At 37.4% G+C, this 26,336-nt stretch overlaps 1 protein-coding gene across 1 annotated transcript in view; it reads right to left on the bottom strand.

Annotated features, from left to right (window-relative positions):
* The window catches only part of ASH1L (ASH1 like histone lysine methyltransferase), a 217,146-nt gene that overhangs the window by 189,205 nt on the left and 1,605 nt on the right, over positions 1–26,336 (bottom strand). Inside the window, exon 2 of the mRNA XM_007457931.1 lies at positions 661–1,181. Coding sequence (XP_007457993.1) covers positions 661–1,080 — 420 coding nt within the window. The 5' untranslated portion in view covers positions 1,081–1,181. The remainder of the gene's footprint in view (positions 1–660; positions 1,182–26,336) is intronic.

Here is a 26,336-nt window from a genome sequence, read left to right as displayed (position 1 = left end):
GCAGGAATAGAACCATCCTGAAAGCTAGGTGGTTTTGTAATCATTTAACATCTTTAGGGGCTTCCCTGGTAGCGCAGTGGTTGAGAGTCCGCCTGCCGATGCAGGGGACACGGGTTCGTGCTCTGGTCCGGGAGGATCCTCCCACATGCCGTGGAGCGGCTGGGCCCGTGAGCCATGGCCACTGAGCCTGTGCGTCCAGAGCCTGTGCTCCGCAACAGGAGAGGCCACAGCAGTAAGAGGTCCGCGTACCGCAAAAAAAAACCCCAAAAAACAAAAAAATAACATCTTTAGGCCTCAGTTTCTTCTCTATTAATTTGTCTGTAGTCACATTGTTGGTAAACAGGAGTGCAGGATTCAACTCTAGGTTTCCTAACTAAAAATCCAATCAATATTCCTTCCACTAGGCCATGTAGGAGCAGCAATCTGGATATACCCCATTTAAAATATTTGCCGTAATTTTACAAGTACATACATGGTTATACCATCACTCATATCTCTGACAAGCCTCAAAGCCTGTTTTGGCTCACAAAACAGACTATTTGGAAATGACATAAAAAGATTAAAATCAAAATTCCTAAAATATGTACGTAGGTTCGATAAAAATTAATAGAGAAATCCAAAGATTGTTAACCATCACATATTGTTGGGAATTCTACTTACCCGCTTTGAAGGACAGTGCTCATTCTTTTCATCTGTCATCTTCCCACTTTTAAGTGCTTTCCTTGGGTGCTTGATAGTTGTTTTTATGGCAGGTCGACATACATAGTTCTCCAAGTTCTTTGGAGGTTTTTTAGTTCTCTTAGCCTGAAGGCCAATTTTCAATTTTAAATTTCCCTCTGAAAAGTTTGTTTCTTTCACTGAAAACTGTTGCTGTGCATCAGTCAAACCATCATCTTTCCCTGCTTCGATGGTTCTTTCCCGATTCCACTTGCAAAGGTCCTCTTCCTCCTTCGTGTTGTTCTCTAGCTCTACTTCTCTCTTGCTGACCAGTGTACCAGTACTGATGGCAGAGGGACTCTTTCTTGAAAATCCTTCGGAATCAGAACCCAATCCTAACATAGCAGTATTTCTAGGGTCCATCACAAGTGTATGTTATTGCCAAGGAATCTTATGAAAATTTTACAGAACTGTGTTCCATAAAAAACAGGGATCTCCAAAACTGGCAACCAGCATCTCTTTCTCTGCAGGATAGACCATAACAAAAAATTTATCAGAACAGAGGCAATTATTAACATGAGAAATGGGTATAAGGGGAGGAGAACAAGAAGATCAGGAAGAACTGAAAATCAGTTAAAATGGATCAAAATGCCCTTCAAAATGGATTTAAATTCATTTAGTTATAAATAAACTTAAATTTCAGAATAAGTTTATTATTCTCCAGATATCATAAATAAGCTGTAGTGGTATGGTGCAAATCAGTGTTTAAGATCCACTGTTCTAACTCAAGCAACAAGCTTCTGCAACTGACAGTAAAGCAAACACAGTCTAAGATAAAAATAATATCATATATTTTAACACTCCTCAGTTTCAAAGGAATGTGCTTCAGTTAAATAAAATCAATTTCACTGAAGGTAAAGAACCATGTTTTGGGCTGGTTTCAGCACTCCAATATTATTTATAAGAGGTGGTAGACTTTTTAGGTTAGGACTCTTAGGCTGGAATTATCTCTATTGCTGGTTTACAATTCAACTCTGAATTCATTTATTCATTCATTAAAAAATATTTCTAAACACCTACCATGTGCCAGGCATTGTGCAACACCCTGGAAATACAGTATTCAACAAAACAGATCCAGTTCCTAAATTTACAAGCCTTATACTCTAGTGAGAAAGACAAACATTAAATAATTATATAAATGATTTAGAACAATTGTTATAAAAACTCTAAAAAGCAAAAATATATTTTCACACGTTTTCCCAATAGCAAATGTCAGTGGTCATGCTTCAATCTCCCAAATCTATAAATTATTTTAAAACCAGAACGTAGATTTATTATTTTACAATAGTTGGTACACCTTAACAGAGAATCTGAATAATCCACACAGGGCAATCCCCTTTTCATAAATAAAGATCCTCAGGAAACCATATAGGATTGGCATATAATCTAGTGACTAGAGAATATAAAACCAAAACAAAATAATTCACTATTCTTGAGGACTGACAGACTAGCCTTTATTTCAAGCATATATCCAAATCGAGATCCAGGACCAGTATCTGGAAAAAAAAGAACATCCTATCCCTTAGAAAGTTCCATTTATGCAGTAGGATATCTTATAGTTTAAACTATGTGCCTTAAGACTTTTCTTTCCAACAAGATTATAAGAGTTTCAAAGGCAAAGATCACATGAGACAACTTTTACAACTCCTACAAGAAATGTAAGTAGAATGCACAGCCCAATGACTGGCACACAGCAAGGCTCAATAGAAGGTGCCAACGATTTTATTAGCAGTGCTAGCAGCATTTTAAGTAGTTACTCAACAAATACTGGCCAACTGACTAAAGTGTATTCCTATTCTATTCATTCACACAAACAGCTGAAAGAGTAATTTTCAAATCAACTGCATACGACAATTATTCTTGCTGTCTACCACTTCATATATTAACACTTCACAATAGCATTCAAGGCTCTTCATAATCTGGCTCTAACTTCTCAAACTAATCTTTCCTTACTTCCCAACACACATCCTCTATGATTTAGTCAATTCAGTTTTCTTCAACTTCCCTGGTGCTCCAGTGGCTAAGACTCCAAGCTCCCAATGCAGGGGCCCCGGGTTTGATCCGTGGTCAGGGAGCTAGATCCCACATGCTGCAACTAAGAGTTCGCATACCTCAACAAAGATCCCGTGTGCCACAACTAAGACCCCACACAGCGAAATAAATAAATATATATATATATATTTTTTTTAATTCTGTTTTCTTTACTGTCCCTAACAAATCATGTTCATTTCTGCTTCTGTGCTGTGTGCTTTCTTTCCTTTAAAAGTACAAAGTCCTATCTTCCCCACGATGTGTTCACATCCTGAAATTCAAAACTCTGAAAATCAAAAGTTTTCTCGTTAACACCCTAGTGACAAAATGTGACCTGACCTGATCTGGATCCATTTTGGTCTTAATTACCACAATTTCTATGAACAGTCATACACTTCAGTGCAGAAGTACTAAAGTGTTTGATTAAGGAGTCTTCTTTGCCAGTTCTTCTTTTTCTCCCCTAACTCTATAAACACTGGAGTGCCCCCAGGGCGTGCTCTTTCCTTTTCTATCTACACTAACTTCCTAAATGACCAGATCCAGTCTTTTGAATTTAAATGCCATCTAACACAGATGATTAAAAAATTTCTATCTCCAGACAGAGAACAGCTGAGACCCCTCCTGGAACTCCAGATTCATATATTTAAATGCCTACTTGACACACTGACTAGATAGTTAATAATTAGGCACTTCAAGCTTAACATGTCCAAAGTCAATTCACCTTTGCCAAGCTCCCCAAATCTGTTCTTCCCACAGGCTTACTCATCTCAATAAATGAAACTCCAACCAGAAATATTTAGACCAAAAATTTTGAATCATCTGTGATTCCTTTCTTTTTCTAATGCCCCATATGTCCACTCGGTCAGAAAAGTCTTCTTTACCTTCAAAATATATATGGAACCTATTTCTCACTAATTTGACAGCTACCAATCAGATCCAACTGATAATATCTGCCCTGTACTATTTATTTCAATAACCTCCTGACTGGTTCCTTGTTTCAGCCTTTGTATCTCTTTATAGTCTTCTCAACTCAACAGCAGGGTAATCTTTTTAAAGCCTGTATCATATCATGTCACTCCTCTGCTCAAAAACCCTTTCAATGGCTTCCCATTTTACTCAAAGTAAAAGCCAAAGTCTTTCCAATGGTCTAAATTCCCTACAATCCCCTCTACTTCTCTTCCATCTCCTACCAGTCTCCCCACTTAGTTCCAAGGAGGGGGGGAGGGGCACAGGTACTCTCCTGTTTTTCAAATTCAACAAAAATACTCCTACCTAAGGGCCTTTGCACTTATTATTCTACCTGACTAGAACACCCTTTCCCCAGATCACTGCATGGTTTGCTGTCACTTCCATCATGTCTTTGCCTAAATATAACTTATAGAAGAGGCATTCCCTTTACAAAACAGAAAAACACCCATCCCACCTCTTCTCACAGTCATCCTGTTTTATTTCTCCTGTGCTCTTTTCACCATCTGGTGTACAGTATATTTATTTATTGTCTACACTCTTCCATTGGAATGTAAAGTCCACATGGAAGTAGATTTTTGCCAATTTGGTTCAATGTACTATTCCAGCATCAAGAACGGTACCTGGCACATAGGTGGTAGTCGATAAATATTTAAATTAACTCCATGCCTTATGTGTGTTACATGTTATTGGCTTCAAGTTATTCCTTTTCTAGTTTTTTCCCTCCTCTTTCTTGTTTCTTAAGTTCAAATGCCCATCCAGGGTTTCATGTTACTAATGGTGAACTGATGGACCTGCCAAATATCTTATTGGTTAGTTATTAAAAGAAATCCTTTTTGGAATAAAAACAAATAATAATTTATACAAAAACAACTACTTTTACATATACTACTCACAAGTACACACATTTTAAAATTTCCCTATAATTTTTGATTTTCATAATGAAAGAATTACAGAAGTCTTAATGTATATTTATAAATATATAAAGTAGAATTTCCGTATTTCGTCCAAAGAACTCAAAGCGTTTTTTACCAGCACTTACTCACTCTCAAAACATTCCAGAGAAGGGTTTGGAGAGCATGATTCTCTTCATTTTAAAAATGGAAAAAACTGAAACCAAGTGACACAGATTATTAAATAGCAGAGTATCAATAAACTGAAAAGGAAATTAATTTGAAAATATGGATCACTACCCTAGAAATGTATGTAGGAATAGAGAACTATTACGTTTCCTTAACTTGATCAAGGAGAAAAAAGAATAGTATCCTTCGGGCATATTCTGTGAATCCACTTAGGCAGTAAGACTGGAAAATCATGATTGGCAAACTCCACATACCAAATTTAAGTGTTTCTAGTAAAGATAAATCCAAGTTCTGAAGATACTTCACAACAAAGAATGCTTTTATCTACTAAATGTAAACTGCCTGAAAAGCAGTCCCTACGGCAGCTGCCAGACGTTGTTTTTGAATTTTCAAAGCAATGTTCTTTGTGAATGATATTCTTTCAGCTTTTGGAAAGATGTATCTATACAATCTAGGTCTTCCATCCAGGGGCAAGGATGCTATGTTGTTACACAACTTATTCTGGTTCCTACTATAATACATTCAATTTAAAACACAGTTGCAAGGAGAAACACAGAACTAAGAATGCTAGAATCTCTTCATTCACGCTCAAAGAGGCAAATTCAACATTCATCTCACGTGCAACTTTGGGATTTACATTTTCAAACCACTGAAACAATCCAAAACAGTCTAGCCCAAATTCAAGGGAAACTAACATTAATCTACCGCATGAAGCCCTTTTTCCCAGATCATTTTAGCTATGAACAAACTTTTTAGAAAATTGCTAATTACAGTTGACCCTTGAACAACAAGGGTTTGAACTGCACAGGTCCACTTAAATGAAGATTTCTTCAATAATAAACACTACAGTACTACATGATTTGCAGTTGGTTGAATCCACAGACGTGGAGGAACCGCATATACAGAGGGCTGACTATGTGGATTTTCGACGGCTTGGAGGCTCAGCGCCCCTAACCCCTGTTTTGTTCAAGGGTCAACTGTATATATTTTCTAAGTACTACAAATATTGAGTCCTTACAGTGGGTTTAGCATTAGCAATTTAAAAATAATAAAAATACCAAAGTTTTACTGAGCTCTTAATATGTGCAAAGCTCTATGATAAAAGTTTTATACAGATTATCTCATTTTAAGCCTCACAATCACCATGAGGTAGTTACTATTATTCTTCTCTTTTTAGAGATGAAAAGACAAGTTAACAGCCAATAAAAGGTAGAGTCTAGGTCTGCCTGGCTCCTCTTAAACACTATGTTATTCTGCCTCCCAAAGATCATTTTTAGGCCTGATCTTATTACTCCTCTCTGCTACATTTGGCATATTTGATATTTGAAACTCTCACCTGGCTGCTATGATCACACATTCTACTGGCTCTCCAACTACCTCTCTAACCAGTCCACCATTTCCTTTATGGATTCATCATTCTTAATCTATCCCTTCATTCATTCAATAAATATTTTCACAGTCTCTAAATATGTTTTGAGAATTGTGATACCCATTGTAGATATAGTCATAAGTAATACTAATATAGTCCTTGGTGTCATGAACTTCAAATTTAGCGGGGGATACAAATGAATGACTGATTGTACAAATATATATAACTCCTAATAAATGTGAAGGTACTACTATGTGAGGTAGTATATCAAGGAAACTTTGGAGGGGCGGGGAACATATCTTAGAAAAACATATAACTATAAGCTGAGACCCAGTACGAGCAGGGAATAGCCAGGCAAAACGTGGAGGTGAAAATGATCCAAAAATAGGGAACAGTGGGTGTAAAAACTCCCTGAGACTGTAAAGGTTAACAGTAGGTAAACCAAATGGAGAACAGCACAATACGAAAATGGAATGTTAAAAGAAAATAGCTTGCAGAGGGTCTTGTTGGCCTACATGAATTCAAAAAGAAGCTCTGAAAAGGAGAGTAATGATACAATTTACATTTTAAGAAAACTTCTCTGGTTGCTGTGGGAGAATGATTAGAAAAATAGTAAAAGTTGATTCTGGAATAACAGTCATAAGATTGACAGATTAGGGTAGTAGCACTGGAAATTTTTAAAGAATGGATGGATTAAGAGATATTTTAGAGGTATAATAGATACGATTTGTCAGTAAGAAGTAGGAGGGGAGGGAAATAAAATATGAAGACTTGAGCAATCATAGAATTGCATGGTGGTACCATTTAGACACTCCTTAAACAAATATTTACTAAGTGCCCATTATGTAACAGAAACTTACATAGCACTGCAAAAAAACACAAAAATCCTGCCCTCATGGGGCTAGCATTCTATAAGTTGTTTGCCAGAATGACATAGAAGGGGAGATCAAGAGTTCAGTAATAAACGTGTTTAATTTTAGATGCCTGTGAAACATTTAAGTAGAAAGGTCAAGTAGACAGATGGAAATATAGGCACATAATATATACAGAGGGAGGCAGTATGACAATATATAAACATAAAATAAAAGGAGTTTTATAAGTTTTAGTTTTAACTTGGTAAGAAAGGTCATTTATCTTATTAACTTTCCCTAATACGTAAAAATAAATTTTTTTTTCTTTTTGGATAAGTATATATCTAAAATTACCACAATGCAGACTAAACAATGTTTGCAGATTTTTAGCTTAAAATAAGTAAAATCTAGCTTGACTCATCTATGATAAATTTTCATTTTCCTTTGTGGTCTTTATTAAACATAGTTAGAGACTGTAATCATTGTTGTATTTCCCAACATTCAAAACCAGATATAAATTAACTATATAAAACTTTTAAAAATTCATAGCTCATTGTGCATTTTAATTTGTCCTGGGTTTTATGCTCTTTAAAATTCTTATAAATGACCATAATATTTCTTAGAATATATCATATTAGCTAAGTAATCACAGTACCACCAGCTGATTAAGTCAGAAATGTGGGGATCATCCTTGACTTCTCAACCTAACACCAAAACCTGTGAAAACCATGTAAATAATTTTTGATTACACATAGTTCCTATTCCACTGCCACTGAGCTGTCCAAAAAAACAATTCTTACCCAAAATATAGTAGTGGCCTTCTAACTCCTTTGTATATCCACCTTGCTCTCCTCCAGGCCCTTCCTCCAGCCAGAAGGATGATTTTTAAAATAATCTAATTATGTCATTTCTCCGCTTAAAACCTTTGGATGCTTTCATACTGACCTTTGGATATAAAAGTCCCCTATCCTAATCATAATTTATAACTTAAATTTTCAGTATGGTACAGTAGTTAAAGACACAAACTCTGGATCCAGAATGCACAGGCTCGGATCCCAGTTCTGGTATATTAATTTTGGGCAAGGCACTCTATGCCTTGTTCTCTCATCCATGAATAGAAACTGTTGTTATGGTTCAATGAACTAATACATGAGAAGTACTTACAAAAGTACTTCACACACACACCAGTGTTTACGTTTACTTTTTTGTTATTATCAGCCCCTACCTAACTCTAGCCACATCATTTCCCACTCTTCTATAAGCACAGCAGGGGCAAATAAAACCCCCAAAAAGCAGTAACATGTGTGACATACAAGTGTTCTAAGTACTTTTCAGTTCCCCAAATGTCTCTGTCTTCCTCCCTCTAGGAGAACATAGTTACTTCTCTCTGCCTAGTACTCTTTTCTACCTGCTTCTTTGATGACTTCTACTCATCCTTTCCATCTCAGCTTAAAGGTCACTTTATCAGGGAGACATTTCCTAACCCCCTAGACCAGGGGAGATCTCCCTGTTAGGGGGTCATATAGCATACAGTAAGTCCCTTAAAACTTATCATACCAGTAAGCTATATGCTTAATATCCATATTTTACACTAGACCATTTGTTTCATGAGAATAAGAATCCTATCTGCGTTATCACTGCTATATCCTTAGTAAAGTTCCTGGACCATAAAAGGCATTCAATAAGTATCTATTGACTGAATAAGCCAACATGCAAATTACTATATTTTTAATCACGTATATAGAGAACAGACAAAATGAAAACTGAAATATTAAAGAACTGATATATATATATATATATATATATATTGCTGTATGCGGCCTCTCCTGTTGCGGAGCACAGGCTTCAGACGCACAGGCTCAGCGGCCATGGCTCATGGGCCCAGCTGCTCTGCAGCATGTGGGATCTTCCCGGACCGGGGCACGAACCCGTGTCCCCTGCATCCGCAGGTGGACTCTCAACCACTGCGCCACCAGGGAAGCCCAGAACTGATATTTTAATTGTCTAAACACTATTTAATCTTATACTGTTTTTATAACTTAAAAAATAAGCTCTATGTATATCACCAGTAAAAGAGTAAGCAGTTTCCTAACTGGTTTAAGATGTTTTACATTAAACCACTGAATCACTGATGTTACATAAGTCACTGAAATCAGAAAAAGCTAAAATATCTTCATGAAGATACCAAAAAAATTTGAACTGTGTCCCTAAATGACTTATACAACATAAACTACACTTAAAAAGCTGGACAAATTAAGCTTTTTTACTCAGCTACACAACCCTTTATTTAAAAGACAGGGACAATCACCAACAATTCCTAACTTTCAAAGTACTAATCACCAGTAAATCTAGTTATTTTTAAATTTATGTATTGTATATATTTTTTAAATTCCAAGATGCCACTGATTCTAAGAGGCTTCATGAATCAATGACTGCATTTTCAGGAGGAAATTTTTTTATAAACCACTACCACATTAAATGTAATTATCAGTTGTATTATTTCCTAATTTCAGAAACATTAAACTGGGAGGAAAGAATGTGTCTCATGACCAAAGAAATACTTATTATACCAACAAACTACTTCAGAAACTCAGAACAGGAAAGTGAAATAGCAGACATAAATTATAACTAGTAAGCCACAAGAGGAAAATATACACAGAAAGAATTCCCAAAGCTAATCCTTAGGAAAAAACTATACTCATCGACTGTCAGACAGATAATCTAATCAAAGCTTACTTAATTCTTCCTGACAAGCAAAGTTAACACAAACCAAATATATATAACTTCAATTGTTTTTTAAAAAAAGGAAGGATGGGGACTTCCCTGGTGGTCCAGTGGGTAAGAGTTCTCGCTCCCAATGCAGGAGGCCCAGGTTCAATCCCCGGTCAGGGAACTAGATCCCGCATGCATGTCACAACTAAGACCCGGAGCAGCCAAAATAAATAAACAAAAAAACAAACAAATATTTTTTTTAATAAATAAAATTAAATTAAAAAGGAGGGATGGGTCCATGGTTGCAAGGAACATGTAGGCACATTGAACTCTATCCCTAGGGAATTCTAAAATGGCAACAGGAGGGAAGCAGAAGTTAACGTCAGAAAGATTTTCTCATTAGTGAATTATTACACTTTGACCAGGATTAAGGGCTGTCAACTCAGGGCCAATCCACTTGGTTAAACACTAAACAAAAGAGTCGTTTCCAAGACGGTACCATTTACATTGTAAATACATTATATTTATTTTCCATAAAACTCTTCTGTGAAAAAATTGGAGTCGGAATGTAAAATGGTGCAGCTGCTTTGGAAAACAGTCTGGCAGTTACTCAAAAGGCTAAACAGAGTTACCACATAACCTTGCAATTTCACTCCTAGGCATATACCCAAGAGAAATGAAAACATTTATCTTGGACTTCCCTGGTGGCGCAGTGGTTAAGAATCCACCTGCCAATGCAGGGGACACGGGTTCGAGCCCTGGTCCGGGAAGATCCCACATGCCGCGGAGCAACTAAGCCCGTGCGCCACAACTACTGAGCCTGCGTGCCACAGTATTGAAGTCCGCCGCGCCTAGAGCCCGTGTTCTGCAACAAGAGAAGCCACCATCACGAGAAGCCCGCACACAGCAAGGAAGCATAGCGCCTGCTCGCCGCAACTAGAGAAAGCCTGTGTGCAGCAACAAAGACCCAACGCAGCCAAAAATAAATAAATAAATTTATTAAATAAAAAGATTTTAAAAAATTTTATCTACACAAAAACTTGTACACAAATGTTCGCAGGAACATTATCCATACAATGAAATGTTATTCATCAATGCAAAGGCATGAAGTAGAGTCATCCCTCACTATCCGCGGAGAACTGGTTCCAGAACCCCTACAAATACCAAAACCTGAAAATACTGAAGCCCCTTATATAAAATGGCATAGTATTTGTGTATAACCTACATGCATTTAAATCATCTCTAGATTGCTTCTAATTCCTAATACAATGTAAATGCTATATAAATAGTTGTAAATACGATGTAAATGCTGTATAAATAGCTGCGTGCAGCAAATTCAAGTTTTGCTTCTTGGAACTTTCCAGAATTCTTTCCCCCAAACATTCTTTCTTACTTTCTATCTGTTTGTCTGTCTGTCTGTCTGTCTATCTATCTATCTATCTATGGCTGTGTTGGGTCTTCATTGCTGCACCCGGGCTTTCTCTAGTTGCGGCGAGTAGGGCTACTCTTCTTTGCGGTGCACGGGCTTCTCACTGCAGTGGCTTCCCTTGTTGTGGAGCATGGGCTCTAGGTGCACGGGTGTCAGCAGTTGTGGCACGTGGGCTCAGTAGTTGTGACGCATGGGCTTAGCTGCTCCGCGGCATGTGGGATCTTCCCGGACCAGGGCTCAAACCCGTGTCCCCTGCATTGGCAGGTGGATTCTCAACCACTGCGCCACCTGGGAAGCCCCCCCCAACAAACATTTTCAATCCATGGTTAGTTGAATGTGCGGATGTGAAACCCATGGATATGGAGGGCCAGATGTACTGATACATGTTACAACATAGATTAACTTTGAAAACATTATGTTAAATGAAGGACGCCAGTTCCAACAGACAACATTGTAAGATTCCATTTGTATGAAATGTCCAAACCCAGCAAACCCATAAAGTAGATTAGTGGTTACCTAGGGCTAGGGTTAAAGGGGAATAGCTGGGATGGGGAGTGACTATGCGTACCAAGATGCAATGTTCTAATATTAGATAGTGGAGATGGTTGCATAACTATATGAATATGTTAAAAACCACTGAATTGTATGCTTCAAATTAGTGAATTGTATAGTACATGAATTATATCTCAATAAAGCTATTTAACATTTTTCTGGCAGATCAAAATAAAGTTTCTTGTGGAAGGGATTCCCTTCCTACTTTACATAAAAACAGATTATGGACTAGTGGCAGTCCTGAAAAAACCTTTTTCAATTAACAGATTTCAATATGGCAAGAAGCTGATTTATTTGATATATATTTGTTGCATGTTGACCTAACTGGTTATCTACTTGGAGAAGACAAAGTTAGAACCATTCCTCATTAAACACAAGAGTAATTTCCTCATGGACCTCCCTGGTGGCACAGTGAGTAAGAATCCGCCTGCCAATGCAGGGGACACAGGTTAAAGCCCTGGTCTGGGAAGATCCCACATGCCGCGGAGCAACTAAGCCCGTGTACCACAACTACTGAGCCCGCGTGCCACAACTACTGAGCCCACATGCCACAACTACTGAAGCTGTGCACCTAGAGCCCATGCTCCACAACAAGAGAAGCCACCACAATGAGAAGCCTGTGCACCGCAGTGAAGAGTAGCCCCCATTCACTGCAACTAGAGAAAGCCCAGGCACAGCAACGAAGACCCAATGCAGCCAAATTAATTAATTAAAAAAAGAATAATTTCCTCATGGATTTAAGAGCTATATGTACAAATAAAAGCACTTGAAGAGTGTTGGTGAATATTTCTAAAGCCTATGGTTGAGAAACCTTAAGCAAATCAGGAAACTAGAAACCATAAAGGAAAAAAGTGACCAATTTGATTACATAAAAGCATTATATACCGAGATGTAAGATGTAAACAAAATCAAGGACAAACAATAGATTGGGAGAAAATACAATGAACATGAAAAAGGATTAATATCTCTAACATACAAAGTTATTCTATAAACTAGTACGTAAGAAAAGACATACAGGAGATATGCACAGGCAATTACAGAAGACAGAAATAATTAGAATCATAAAAAGATGATCTACCTCACTGTTAGTCAGGGAGGTGTGAATTAAGATATTTTTCACTCATCACTTTGGTTGAAATTTAAGACTGATAACAACTAATACTGGCAAGGTGGGAAAGAGGGCACTAGTGGCCACCATCATTTTGGAAAGTAATCTTTTCTATCATAGAAAAATAAAAGCACCAATAAAAGGATACTTATTATAGCAGTCCTTGATGTGCTACATACACAAAAACAGTTAAATATATATATACTCACACACAAATATACAGCCATGTATGCTATTTTTAAGTAAAAATGCAAGCATGAGCTCATATTTGTAAAGAGTAGAAAAAAACATATGTATTTGTATGCACACAGAAATAAATATGAATGATTATACATCAACTTGTATACAATTTGATTATATATCAAATAGCACTGGTTATTTTAGGGGAAAAGGTTTGGAAGTAAATGGGAAAAATCTTGTTTATATTTTTTTCCTTGACCTGTTACAGAATTTGTGTAAGTTTTATAATTAAACACAAACCCAATAAAAACATATTTTTAAAAGATTTGAAATATACATAGGTACCATAAGCACACACCTCTCAAGTCTTGTTCATATATACATGAAATTGAGAAAACTAACCCAATAGCTTTTGGATGTACTTTCTAACTCCATTATCTTAATACTGACTAGCTATTTCCTTAATATATTCCTCTCCTTTTTGTTTCCATTCAATAGACTGCCACCTATTACACACCTCTTTATCTTTTTATTATTTTGTTTTATTGTGATAAGAACAGTTAACATGAGATCTACCAAATTTTTAAGTGTACAATACACTATTGTTGACTATACATACAGTGCTATACAATAAATCTCTAGAGCTTATTCATCTTGCTTGACAGAAACTTTATGCCTATTAGTAAGTAATTCTCCATTTCCCCCTACCCACAACTACATGCCTCTTCAAACTAGATCAGGAAAAAAAAAGACAAATGGGACTTTATGAAAAATGAGAACTTCTGTTCATCAAAAGACACCACCTAGAGAGTGAAAAGGGAAGCCATACATTGGATGATGATATTTGCAACGCATATATTTGAGAAAGGAACTGCATTCAGAATATGTATTAAGAGCAGGTACTTCATAAGAGGATGTCCAAACATCCAACGCACACATGAAAAGTTGCTTAAACTCACTAGCCATCAGTGAAGTCAATACCAATGAAATACTATTACCCACCAAAACGGCTAAAATTTAAAAGAATGGCAACACCAAAAGCTGGGGAAGATGTAGAGCTTGATAAAGTTATAAAGTCATAAAATCAACTTGGAAAACCGTTTGACAGTATTTACTAAAGATAAAAATATGCTTACCCTGTGGCCCAGCAATTCCACTCCTAGGTATATGCCAAAGACAAATGAGTGCATACTGTTCACCAAAAGAGGGGAGGTGCCCAGGTAAAGCTTCACAGCATCAACTTGAACTTTGTCTCAGAAGTTGGGTGGGTGTTCTCTAAGCAGCCAGGCACTGGGAGGAACATGAAAGTCATGGAGATATAAACGAACCGTGTATGGGAATGATGACAGTTCCAAACAGCTGAAGCACAAGGGTAGGAAGCCCAGTGAGACACAAAGCTGAAGAGGTAGGCTCTTCAGGATCTTGAAGGAGTGCTAAAGAGTGTGTCCTGCCAAGGCACATGGTCAGGTTTGGATTCAGAAATCGCATGCATTTCAGAGACGTGTGTGAGATATAGCTAGGGAGGCTTGGTAATTGTATGCTGGAAGCCAATCAGGGTGGGTCACAGACAGACGATTATCACTTTGCTGCCATTTTACTGATTCTGGAGAATTACTTTTCTTATACCCAGTCTGCCATTCTAACATTGGTATGTTGCTTTAACTAATGATTCTCCAGAAATTATTGCATTATCAAAATGGTGAAGAGAAAAAGAAGGTGGACAGATAACAGACAGTATAGCAAAGATTTAGTTAAACCACCATCTAACCACCACCATCCCATGTGAGTTTATGTCCATTTTTAAATGCAATCCCTGTTGAAGAACAGGTAAATAATGCAACTGTCATTCCATAACATTCATAATTAAGATGCTTATGAAACAAGAAACTTGGAGGTGGCCATTTTTAATCACCTAGTTCTAAGTCTCAGTCAATAGTTTCCAGATTTGTGTGGAACAGATTCATCTAGAAATATTTTTCGAGGCTTATCTGAATCCCAAATCATACTACTTTCTTAAACATCTCAATTCTACTTAAGAAGACTGCCTCTAACTATCTGGAAATTTTTGTTAATGTTTTCTTAAGGACACCATTTACATGGAAGAGAACAGGCTCTCTAATACATAGAATGATAATTCTGACTTAGACTTAGGAAAAAGAAATCATACATGATATGGATCCTTAATTCTCTGGTAATTTTTGTAAAACAGCAACAAGACAGCAGAAAAACTCTAGGGAATATGTTGTTACTAGAAAAGTTTCCCCTTAATGTTCTGGAATTAATTCCTTTTCCTGGACTGACGAAGTCCAAAACTACCAGCCTTTAGGCACAGTGCCAATTCAACAGATGGGCCCTACATTTTCCTAATGGTAGAGGTGGATCGGCAAGTGTGAAGTCATGTGCTCAAGCAAGAGGATATGTTTCATGCATTAGCTAAGAGGGTTCCTGATAGGTTTTTAACAACAAAAAACCTAGGCACTTCCCTGGTGGCGCAGTGGTTAAGAATCCCCCTGCCAGTGCAGGGGACATGGGTTCAAGCCCTGCTCTGGGAAGATCCCACATACCGTGGAGCAGCTAAGACCATGCGCCACAACTACTGAGCCTGCGCTCTAGAGCCCGCAAGCCACAACTACCGAGCCTGCGTGCCCAGAGCCCGTGCTCCGCAGCGAGAAGCCACAGCAATGAGAAGCCTGGGCACCGCAACGAAGAGTAGCCCGTTCACTGCAACTAGAGAGAGCTCACGCGCAGCAACAAAGACCCAATGCAGCCAAAAAAAAAAACCAAAACAAAAAACCTATACACTGTGATTGCTTTTATTGTCTGTTATTTCTATTCCTTCCAATTTCTGACACCTCAAATGTATTTACTTAGATCTTTACCCACATCCAGAAAAACATGTCCTGCAAAATGCAGTAAGTCAACCTAAATGATATTAAGCCCCTAAGAGTTACAAGTATTAGTTACATCTTACAAATGTATTCTAGCCGGTTAGGTATGTTGACCAATTAAGTCCACAGATGAAAAACCAGCTTAATAAAAGGAAGGTATAACAATGCCCAATGATAGGCTACATAAGAAATTAGGAGACAGCTTGATCTCATTCTTACTCTGTAAATTTTCAAAGCTAGAAATGGTTGTTAATGAGTAAGCAGCTTCATCTCTTTTGACACCTCATTCATTACTTTATAAACTTGTATTTATTTGTTTTACCTTATGTTGCCCTCCACAACAGATATCTAGGAAGCTAATGACCATTCTGGCCATCTTTTCCGAGTAACCAAGTAGAAATAGGCACTCTGGTTCTTAATTTCACATAAAATGAGTGTTCTGAGCTCTGTGACACAAAGAGCTATTTAACAGATAAAAGAATAGCAACTTGTTCCTCAACCATTTTATTTTTGTCTCTATGTCTTGACTAGTTAGTACTTGCTAGCTTTTCTTAGTCAGCAAAGTATTATCCCTAAAATTATGAAAAGATTCTTTCAACCCTGGCATTTTTAGTAAGTGTCAAGAATACTCCACAACTCAGTCCAAGAACTTTATCTCTTCTCTACATTCACTATCCAGGTAATCTCATGAAGTCCCATGGCTCTAAACAGCAACACTACACTGATCAACTCCCAAATTTACATTTGCCCCAACCTTGAGACTTAGATACCCAACTGCCCTACTCAACCAGAAACATTTAATAGAAGACTTAAAAGTCAGTATATCCAAACCAAACTTAATATCTGCATTCCCGCCAGCTGCTTCTCCCAGTGTCCGTCATCTCAGTAAATAGCATCCAAATGTTAAGGCCATCACTGGAATCATTCTTGACTTACTCTTTTAACTCAGACCACACATCCAATCCAGGTTATCCTCCCTACTACCTTCAAAATATATCCCTAAATCCATCTCCCTGATAACACTTTAGGTTCAAATCATAATCATCTCTTGCCTCAAATATTACAACCTCCTACACTAACTGATCACGCTGGTTGCATTACCGGTGCCTTCCAAAGTGTATATATTAGACCAAGTCATTTCCCTGCTCAAAACCTCCCAAGAGCTTCCTATCAAGTCCAGAATAAAAGCTAGACACTTAGCCAAGTCTTAAAAGTCCCTACATTATCTAGGCCCTGGCTACCTCTTCTCCCTATTTTCTATTATTCTTCCCCACATTGTTTACTCTGTTCCAGCTCTTCCCCATTTCTGAAATACACCACACTACTGCCTCAGCACTTATGCTTATGCCCCAGATAGATTCATGGGGTCCTTCGTATCATTCAGATTTCTGCTCAAATACTACTGCCTCAAAGGACTTCCCTAACATATCCCCTTACCTTGTTTACATTTCCTTTACAACACTTATCACTGAAGGACGTCCCTGGTGGTCCAGTGGTTAAGACTCCGTGCTGCCAATGCAGGGGGCCTGGGTTCGATCCCTGGTCAGGGAACTAGATCCCACATGCCACAACTAAAAGCCCACATGCTGCAACTAAAAGATCCTGCATGCCACAACCAAGACCCCGCTTGCTGCAAGTAAGACCCGACACAGCCAAATAAATATATAGTAAAAAAACAAAACAGAACACTTATCACTGGAATGCTATGACATCATATCCATGTATACAATATCTATCTTGCCACTCACTAGAAGTGAGTACCATGATGGCAGTGATTCTTGCCTATCATTATTCACTGCTCTATCCCCCAGGCTTAGTACAGTACTTGGCATAAAGTACAGTTCTCCCTCGGTATCTGCAGGTGGTTGGTTCCAAGACCCCTTACAGATACCAAAACCTAAGGGATGCTCAAGTCCCTTATACAAAATGGCATAGTATTTCCATATAACCTAAGCACATCCTCCTCTATCCTTTAAACCAAGTGTCCTCAACCCTTAGGAACCGGGCCGCACAGCAGGAGGTGAGCAGCGGGTGAGTGAGCAAAGTTTAATCTGCCACTCCCCATCGCTCACATTACCACCTGAACCATCCCCAGCCCATCCATGGAAAAACCGTCTTCCACGAAACCAGCCCCTGGTGCCAAAAAGGTGGGAGACTGCTGCTTTAAACCATTTCTAGATTACTTATAATACCTAATGCAATATGTATGCTACGTAAATAGTTATAAATACTACAATGTAAATGCTATATAGTTGACGGCATGAGGCAAATTCATGTTTGCTTTTTGGAACTTTCTGGAATTTCTTTTCCCCCGAATATTTTTGATCTGTGGTCGGCTGAATCTGCAGATGCAGAACCCATGGATATGGAGGGCCAACTGTATACAATCAATACTTGTTGAATGCCTTCTGTTGGAAGGCACAGGAGGCAGAATGCTGGTTTTTAACTGACTCTGAACAGAGGACTTAACCCACTGATACCCCAAAGGCCTAACTGTCCAATGGACTGCCTTGATAAAACATAGGCACACGATAAAGATTCCTCAAGAGTTAGAGATTTTTTCCTAGAATTGATTTGCTCTGGCATAAAATAACGTATCCCAAGAAATCTTTACTATACCTTAAGAACGAGTTTTGCTTGAACCACATGTAATATAATGGTAGCAATATGTTAAATCAATACTGAAAGATCTTGTCCTGGAGAAGGAAAAGGAAAATGCCGAAGGACCTTATTTTGTTCGTGACCGTATCCTAGTGCCCGGCACATAATAATCACTCAGTGAATACACGTTGGTCTTTTTTCTCAATCAAATGAGGTGGTTTAATAAAAGAGATGGGTTCTGCTTTAGAAGACTACACTGGGCTACTAAAAATCAAAGGAAATACTAATCAGCTTTTTTTTAAAAAAAAATAAATTTATTTATTTATTTTTGGCTGAGTTGGGTCTTCATTGCAGTGCGCAGGCTTATTGCTGTGGCTTCTCTTGCTGCAGAGCACAGGCTCTAGGCATGTGGGCTTCAGTAGCTGTGGCACATGGGCTCAGTTGCTCCATGGCATTTGGGATCTTCCCAGAGCAGGGCGAGAACCCGTGGCCCCTGCATTGGCAGGCGGATTCTTAACCACTGCGCCACCAGGGAAGTCCCGTGATCAGCTTTAAAAAGAGAACTGTCATAACTAAACCCAATTCTTTTCAAAGACTTAAGGTTCTCCACCCCAAAATATTCACACAGTGAGATATATTCCTGTTCACTTTGGAGACAAATCCTTGACTTGGTAAGAAGGTAAAATGAAGCCAAACACAAACACTTAATCTGGAGTTAAGTGGAAAAAAACAAAAGTAGAATTCACATGTGAGGAAAATAAGATAAACCAAGAATCAGGAAAAAACATGTATACACGTAAATAAGTTGTTTATACACACTTTCACAAATATATTTTACATATTCTTACCTCCTATAGGAAATATATATAAGGGAGGTCATTTGCTTTCCTTAAAAAATTTCTCTTTCCAGGAAATGAAATAACGGCAAATCTGTTACATGACACAAATTATGCTAAGAACTTACACATATTATCTCATACAATCCTCCAACAATCCTTTGCTATAAGTATTACCATCATTTTACAGTCAAGGAAACCAAAGACCATAAGTATTTTAGTATTTTGCTAAAGGTTACATAGTAAGTATCAAAACTGGAATCTAATCTTACTCAATTTGATTTTTTTTTGGTCCACACTGCGTGGCTTGCTGGATCTTAGTTCAAAGACCAGGGATTGAACCCATGCCCGCTGCAGTGGAAGCACAGAGTCTTACCCACTGGACCACCAGGAAAATCCCTCAATCAGATTTTAGAGTCCACAGTCTTAACCACTACTTGAAATTTGCAACAAATTGAGGAGAAATATACCAATGTGGAGGCTGGGAGATTTTTCATTATTAAGAAAAGCAATTACACATTATTTTATTTGCCTGGGTAACTATTGTAGACAAGGCCTGATTAATTAAAATGCTGAAGGAGTGTATTCTAGTAAAAACTTTCTGAGTAACTAAAAGAGAACCAATTATTTTCTTGATTTGAATCTTTGTTAAAATTACCTTTAACTGTAAGAATATACTATTTTGTGTAAGTAGAGTGTACTGAATCCATCTTTATTTTTTTTGATGATCTCTAAGCACAAAGGCCAACCTTACATAGCACTGAAGACACAGGAAATCATAGGGGAATGGGTGGAAAGTTCTATAGTGATTCAAATTACAGTCCCCTGAACTCATTCTGCTATGTTATATTCACTTTCATACCCTTGCAGATGATCTTCCTCTACCTAGAATGCTCTTGCTATACCTTACTGAATAACTCATATTTATCCTTTAAAACCTGTCTCTTCCCACTGGTCAGAAGCCATCCCTAACCTTTCCTTTCTCCCCACAGACTTAATAACTTTCTCCCCCCTCTACCTGGGAGAAATGTATTACATCATATATTAAGTTTGTTGACATGATGTTCCTCTTACTGATTCACAACTCGCTTCAGGCAAAAAAACAAACCAAAAAAAAAATCCTAATTTTTTCCCAACACCTAAGCACAGAAATGCTAATGGAGTAAGTACTGAAAAAATGTTGGTTGAATGATGAATGATGAATCAATGAACAAACAGAAGAATTACTGTTCAGAAGAAATTAAACCCTAATTTGCTCTACATTTGAGGGGTTTTTTTCCCCTTAAACACACACTCAGAATTATTTTTATAATTAACTTAAATCTCTAACTAATTGCAGTCTTAAGGTGACTGTTTTTTCTTTGATACGCTTTTGCACCTAAACTTTAACTTTCCAACTTGTGTTACCATTTAGTTATCAATCATATACATGGAATCTCTACTTGTTTGAGATTCTTATTCTCCAATCTTTGTATCCTTATATATATATATATTATATATATATATATATAATATATATATAATATATATAAAATATTGTTCAATCTATAATGATTATACATGATTAATTCACTCCCCCATTTTCTCAAATGTCAGAATTAGTAGTTTTTCTTTCAAAGACAATCTTTTAAATTCTCTCCATTAAGCCCTGTTAAGCTTTAAATGTTACTATTTAAACTCTAGGGCTTTCATTTTCAGCAGTGCTGAATTTAAGAAACCTTATTATAAGGAATGTCTCTACCACATTCTCAATGTCATTTACACCAAGAAGCCATGATATAGCTCCTTTATAATCTGACACACTGTCCACTTGTGGTCTTAGGACAAATAAAACTGAATGAGGGGCTTCCCTGGTGGCGCAGTCGTTGAGAGTCCGCCCGCCGATGCAGGAGACACGGGTTCGTGCCCTGGTCCGGGAAGATCCCACATGCCGCGGAGTGGCTGGGCCCGTGAGCCACAGCCACTGAGCCTGCGCGTCCTGTGCTCCGCAATGGGAGAGGCCACAACAGTGAGAGGCCCGCGTACCGCAAAAAAAAAAAAAAAACTGAATGAGAGGAGTGATTTGGTATCAAGTGTAGAAAAGATAGAACAATATGTAAAACAAGAAGATTAAGTCAAAGATTCATGATTTATTTACTGTGGGACTATAACAAAAGAAATAACAAAAGATAAGTTGACCAAATTTTCATTACTGATGGAATTCACATTCATCTGTCAGCCTTTTCTGGAAGGAAAGGATATACATCTATATTCTACTTTACTAGCAACCACTTCAAATCTCTATACTCTGTTTCATCTTCATAACTCAATAGGAATATTTACTTTCTTTTTCTACACTATTTCTACTCATCATAACCATGCTCTGTAACATGGTTCATATTTAGCAGTTTAAGCAATGAAATGTATTTTGTGGGGTTTTTTGGTATGTATTTTCAAACATCCACAAACAGAATTTCAAAACTCAAAACAAGGTGTATTTCATTCTCTTTATAAAGTAAGTTGATTTTAGACCAATTTCAGCTCCTGTTCAACATCACCAGTATCATCTGATTTCACTGTGGTAACTAGATCCAGTTAGAAAATCAAGAGGAATCAAGAGCAACCAGGAAGTGTTTTTAGCATCTTGTCACTATGACTAAAAAAACAAAACAAACAAAAGAACTAAGAGACATTATTTCTCACTCGTGTGTTTGAAAAAAGCTGATAAACTTTTCTAGGAAACATAGCAACTAACTGCATTTTTCAATGCAAACATCTAAAGACAGTGAGGTAAATTTCTATTCAGCTCATTTCTTTTAGTTTGCAGAGGGAATTCCTATTGACAGGTAATACAGATTGCAAGTATTTGGTATGAGTAGTGTAGTTCCAACTATCATCAGATAGTTTATTTGAAAAGTTATATAAACCTAACTATGCGGAAATAATTCCCCACTTAAGAGTTAAAAGAATGTACACACTGAATTTATGGATGAAATGATATAACATCTGGAAGATTCAATTCAAAATAAGCAAAGCGAGGGAGGAGGAAGAGAGGCTAGTAGACGGGATATAGTGTGATAACTGGGTGTGAATAACTGTTGAAGCTGGATGTTAAGTACATGAGAACTCTATACTACTCTTTTCATTTCTATATATGTTAGAAATTTTCCACACTTAAAAAAAGGAACAAAATTAAATGAAAAAAAAAAAAAAGTATACACTCCTGTCATCAACTTGCATATATCTGAGAGCAAAAGACTAAAAACTATGGAAAGCAAAAACTATTAATGCTAAAAACAAAATTTTATATACTCTTCAAACAAAAAAGTTAGATGCTTGGGCTTCCCTGGTGGCGCAGTGGTTGAGGGTCCGCCTGCAAATGCAGGGGACACGGGTTCGTGCCCCGGTCCGGGAAGATCCCACATGCCGCGGAGCGGCTGGGCCCGTGAGCCGTGGCCGCTGAGCCTGCGCGTCCAGGGCCTGCGCTCCGCAACAGGAGAGGCCACAACAGTGAGAGGCCCACGTACCGCAAAAAAAAAAAAAAAAAAAAAAAAGTTAGATGCTCAATGAAGGAAACAGAACTCTGAAATAGCAATAAGATTATCAGTTAAACTTCATCATTACTTGAAGCCATAATTTATTATGTTGTGTCAACATCACACTGCCGGGACTTCCTGATGGTCCAGTGGTTAAGACACCGAGCTTCCACTGCAGGGGGCACAGGTTCAATCCCTGGTTGGGGAATTAAGATCCCTCAAGCTGGGTGGCATGGCCAAAAAATAGAAGGAAAAAAAAAAAAAATCACACTGCCATCAACACCCACAATGACACAGTCACTAAGAAAGTGATTTCTAAACCATGAAATGACAGTTATCGTTAACTAAGACGACAAATCATAAGTATGAAAATCTAACCTCTCCAAACGAAAGAATATAAACCAAATAAATTACAAGTAATTTAAAGAAGGATGATTTTTTAAAAAAGACTAGCAATATAGCTCAAAACAAAAACTACTTTCATTTCCCTCTCTTATGATAGCCAGGGTTAAGATATCTCATGCTTCTGGAAAGGCTGGCACAAAGCAGACCTCACAGTGGATTATAATATAAGGTAACATAAGGTGTTATGTTACCTTTAAAACACTCAGATCAACATGCGTAACTCAAGAATATGAAATTATTTAATGGAGACGCACCACCTACACACATGGTAAAACTTTTCCACTGTGTGCAGGTAGATCTGAATGTGTCCAAATTCTTTATTTGTAAGGCATGGAAGACTTAGAATAAAGCCTCAAGTGGTATTGCTAATACTATAAAGACACAGTGCTCAGCAAGATATAGGGAAGTTATACTCCACATTTTAGAATACAACTCAAGAATAGGACATGAAAATCACTTTCTATTCTCGATCCTTAAAGATCCTGTGTATTTTTTGTAATTATTGCAAGCATTGTTTTTTTAAATTGTGAAGTATCTCATACATTATAGGAGACTGTATACATATGTTATCCATATGCAGATATAGACACACTACACACACATATGACATGTTATTAGGGAAAAAAAAAAACCCATGAACCTACTACCCAAGTTAAAAATTACAGAAAGTATTAAACTTTTCACAAATTTACATGACATTATTACACAGAGGACATGACAATAAAGAGACAGACCATTTTTCTTAAGGATATCTCCATTATCTTACTGAATCCTGTAATCTGTACTATTAAAACACCTTTCTGAATTTCTTTTCTTTAAAAATTCAGTAATTACTTTTAATTTTCAGTACTAGATTCATGGGTAGTCTGTCAAATAGCTACTGGATTTCATCCCAGAAGTGTTGTCTATATACATGCATATCCAAAATGACATTAAGACCTTTTTACATAAACTCGCTATAGAAATACCTCCAAGACAAGATCAGGAATGCTACCAACATTTGCCTCCTTTTCAAACCAGAGTTTCTTCATCCCAAAATATCAAATGATATTAAAACACATTTTTTAAGCTACAAAGTTGCAGACAGAATGTGAAGACTTTGTAACTTCCTAAGAATAATAGCAAAACCTCTCTGCAACTAAGTCATGAAATCTCAACTTCTAGGAACGTGCTTCAATCCACCTTGCCCTTTGGAAAGCCCCCACTATCACGCAGCAGGATTAGAATAGCTTCAAGGACAGAAGCCATACATTATTCATCTTTGTGCCCCCTGCATAAAAATAACTCAATAACGTTTGTTATAACTAAAATAAATGCGAGGAGATGAGCTTCAAAACACCTCAGTCCCAATGCAAAACTGGAAAGAGATGAGTTTGAGAATACAAATTATTATAATGAAAAAGAATAAAGCTATAAACATTTGTGTTATATATTCTCTTATCACCTAATTCAGAATCATGTATTAACACTGGAGAAATTAATCTGCAAAGAATAAAGAATAAAAAACAAAGAATAAAAAACAAAGATCTTAAAGTTCTCCTTATCGTCAGCATGCTCAAACACTGTCAAAGAACCTTTCACCTGAAACTCGTACCAACATCTCTACCCGCAAACAAAACTATTTTTTTAAAAAAGGCTTTTAAATGAGACCTGAATATAAATTGGTTCTATCAATACTTCACTACAATTTAAGTTTCTGAAATTTGTATGCATAATTTGTGCGACTGTGCTCATGCTCATTTTCTACAGTGAGGGTTCTCAGAAGAATAAGTGACCCCAAAAAACTTTTAAGAACTGCTAATCTAGCAAATCAAAAACATTCCATTTTCCAAGAAATAGTTAAATTGGCTTAATTCAAGTATTCTTCCCTCATATTCATAGAGGGGATCCTTAGTACAAAATTAGCCTCTGGAAGAATTTCTTCAGCCAAGCCAAAAAGTTCCAATATCCACAGGCACAAACATCAACAATTCCAGATCCCCAAAACAGTTTACTCGGAAATGCCTAAAGAAAATGCAAAAGGTGGCACACTGTACCACAAACTGGTCACCCTATTAGATGCTTAAATACACCTGTATCCTTCCATAATAAAATGTCTGGAAGATCTAAATTCCCTCCATACTGAATAGGCTTTTCAGGAAGGTTTTCTAGTTTCAACTCCACACTGACCTGTGAGCCTCACTCGACTCAATATGTATCACTGTCTCAATATTTATCACTGTCAAGACAAATCCCCTCATATGTACCCAGGCTGTTTCAACAGGGTCACCTTGATTATTCCCACCCCAAGGCAGGGAGCATTTATTGAAGAGTTATTCAACAAATATTTGTTGAATGAATGAAAGAAGATCCTTCCTCCCTTAAAGTTAAGCTGTCAGCCCCCATGCAGCTGCTATGGTACAAGTTAAACATGCCTCCCTCAAAGATACAAGCCAAAGTGTCAGAAATGCTATGCTTCCTACATAAACAGAAAGTAACAGAGTCATGGAATACCCATTTCTCACGGGCTAACCTGGCAGGGACAACCTATGTTCTGTCTGACACAACTGATCTCTACCAAATACCATCCAACCAGTCAATATGCCCCTATCTTTCCAATAAACTCAGATCTGCCTGACAAAGACCTCCTGAGACGCCATGGTATGGTGAATACACTACTGAATTAGTAGTCAAAATACCTGTTATAGACCCAAGTTTGTCACCAATTTAACACATGACATTAGAAAAATTAGCTCTTTATGCCTCAATTTGCTATTTTGTAAAATGGGAGGAAACACACATCCCACCATTTTCACAGAGATTTATTTAGGATCACAAACAAACTGCAAGAGCATTCTGAACAATAAAAAAGCTTTATTCCATTATAAAGTGTTAATATAAACTCAGATCAACAAGAAGACCATCCATACTTTATACCCTCATAGTAACTGTTCAAGTAAAAATGTTCTGGGCCTTCACATCTACACAGTTCACCCTATTCTGAGGAACAGACTATTCTTAAGAGTAACTGGCTATGACAAGTTTCTCCCATCCCTGACCCCACATTTACATGCTGTATTTCTAAAATACTGCCATGACTTCTCTTTCCCTTCAA

This window comes from Lipotes vexillifer, unplaced genomic scaffold, assembly GCF_000442215.2.
Source record: "Lipotes vexillifer unplaced genomic scaffold, Lipotes_vexillifer_v1.1 scaffold238, whole genome shotgun sequence".
Lineage (NCBI taxonomy): Eukaryota > Metazoa > Chordata > Mammalia > Artiodactyla > Lipotidae > Lipotes > Lipotes vexillifer.
Note: the sequence above shows the minus strand (reverse complement) of the source record. Positions and strands in the feature narration are given on the sequence as shown.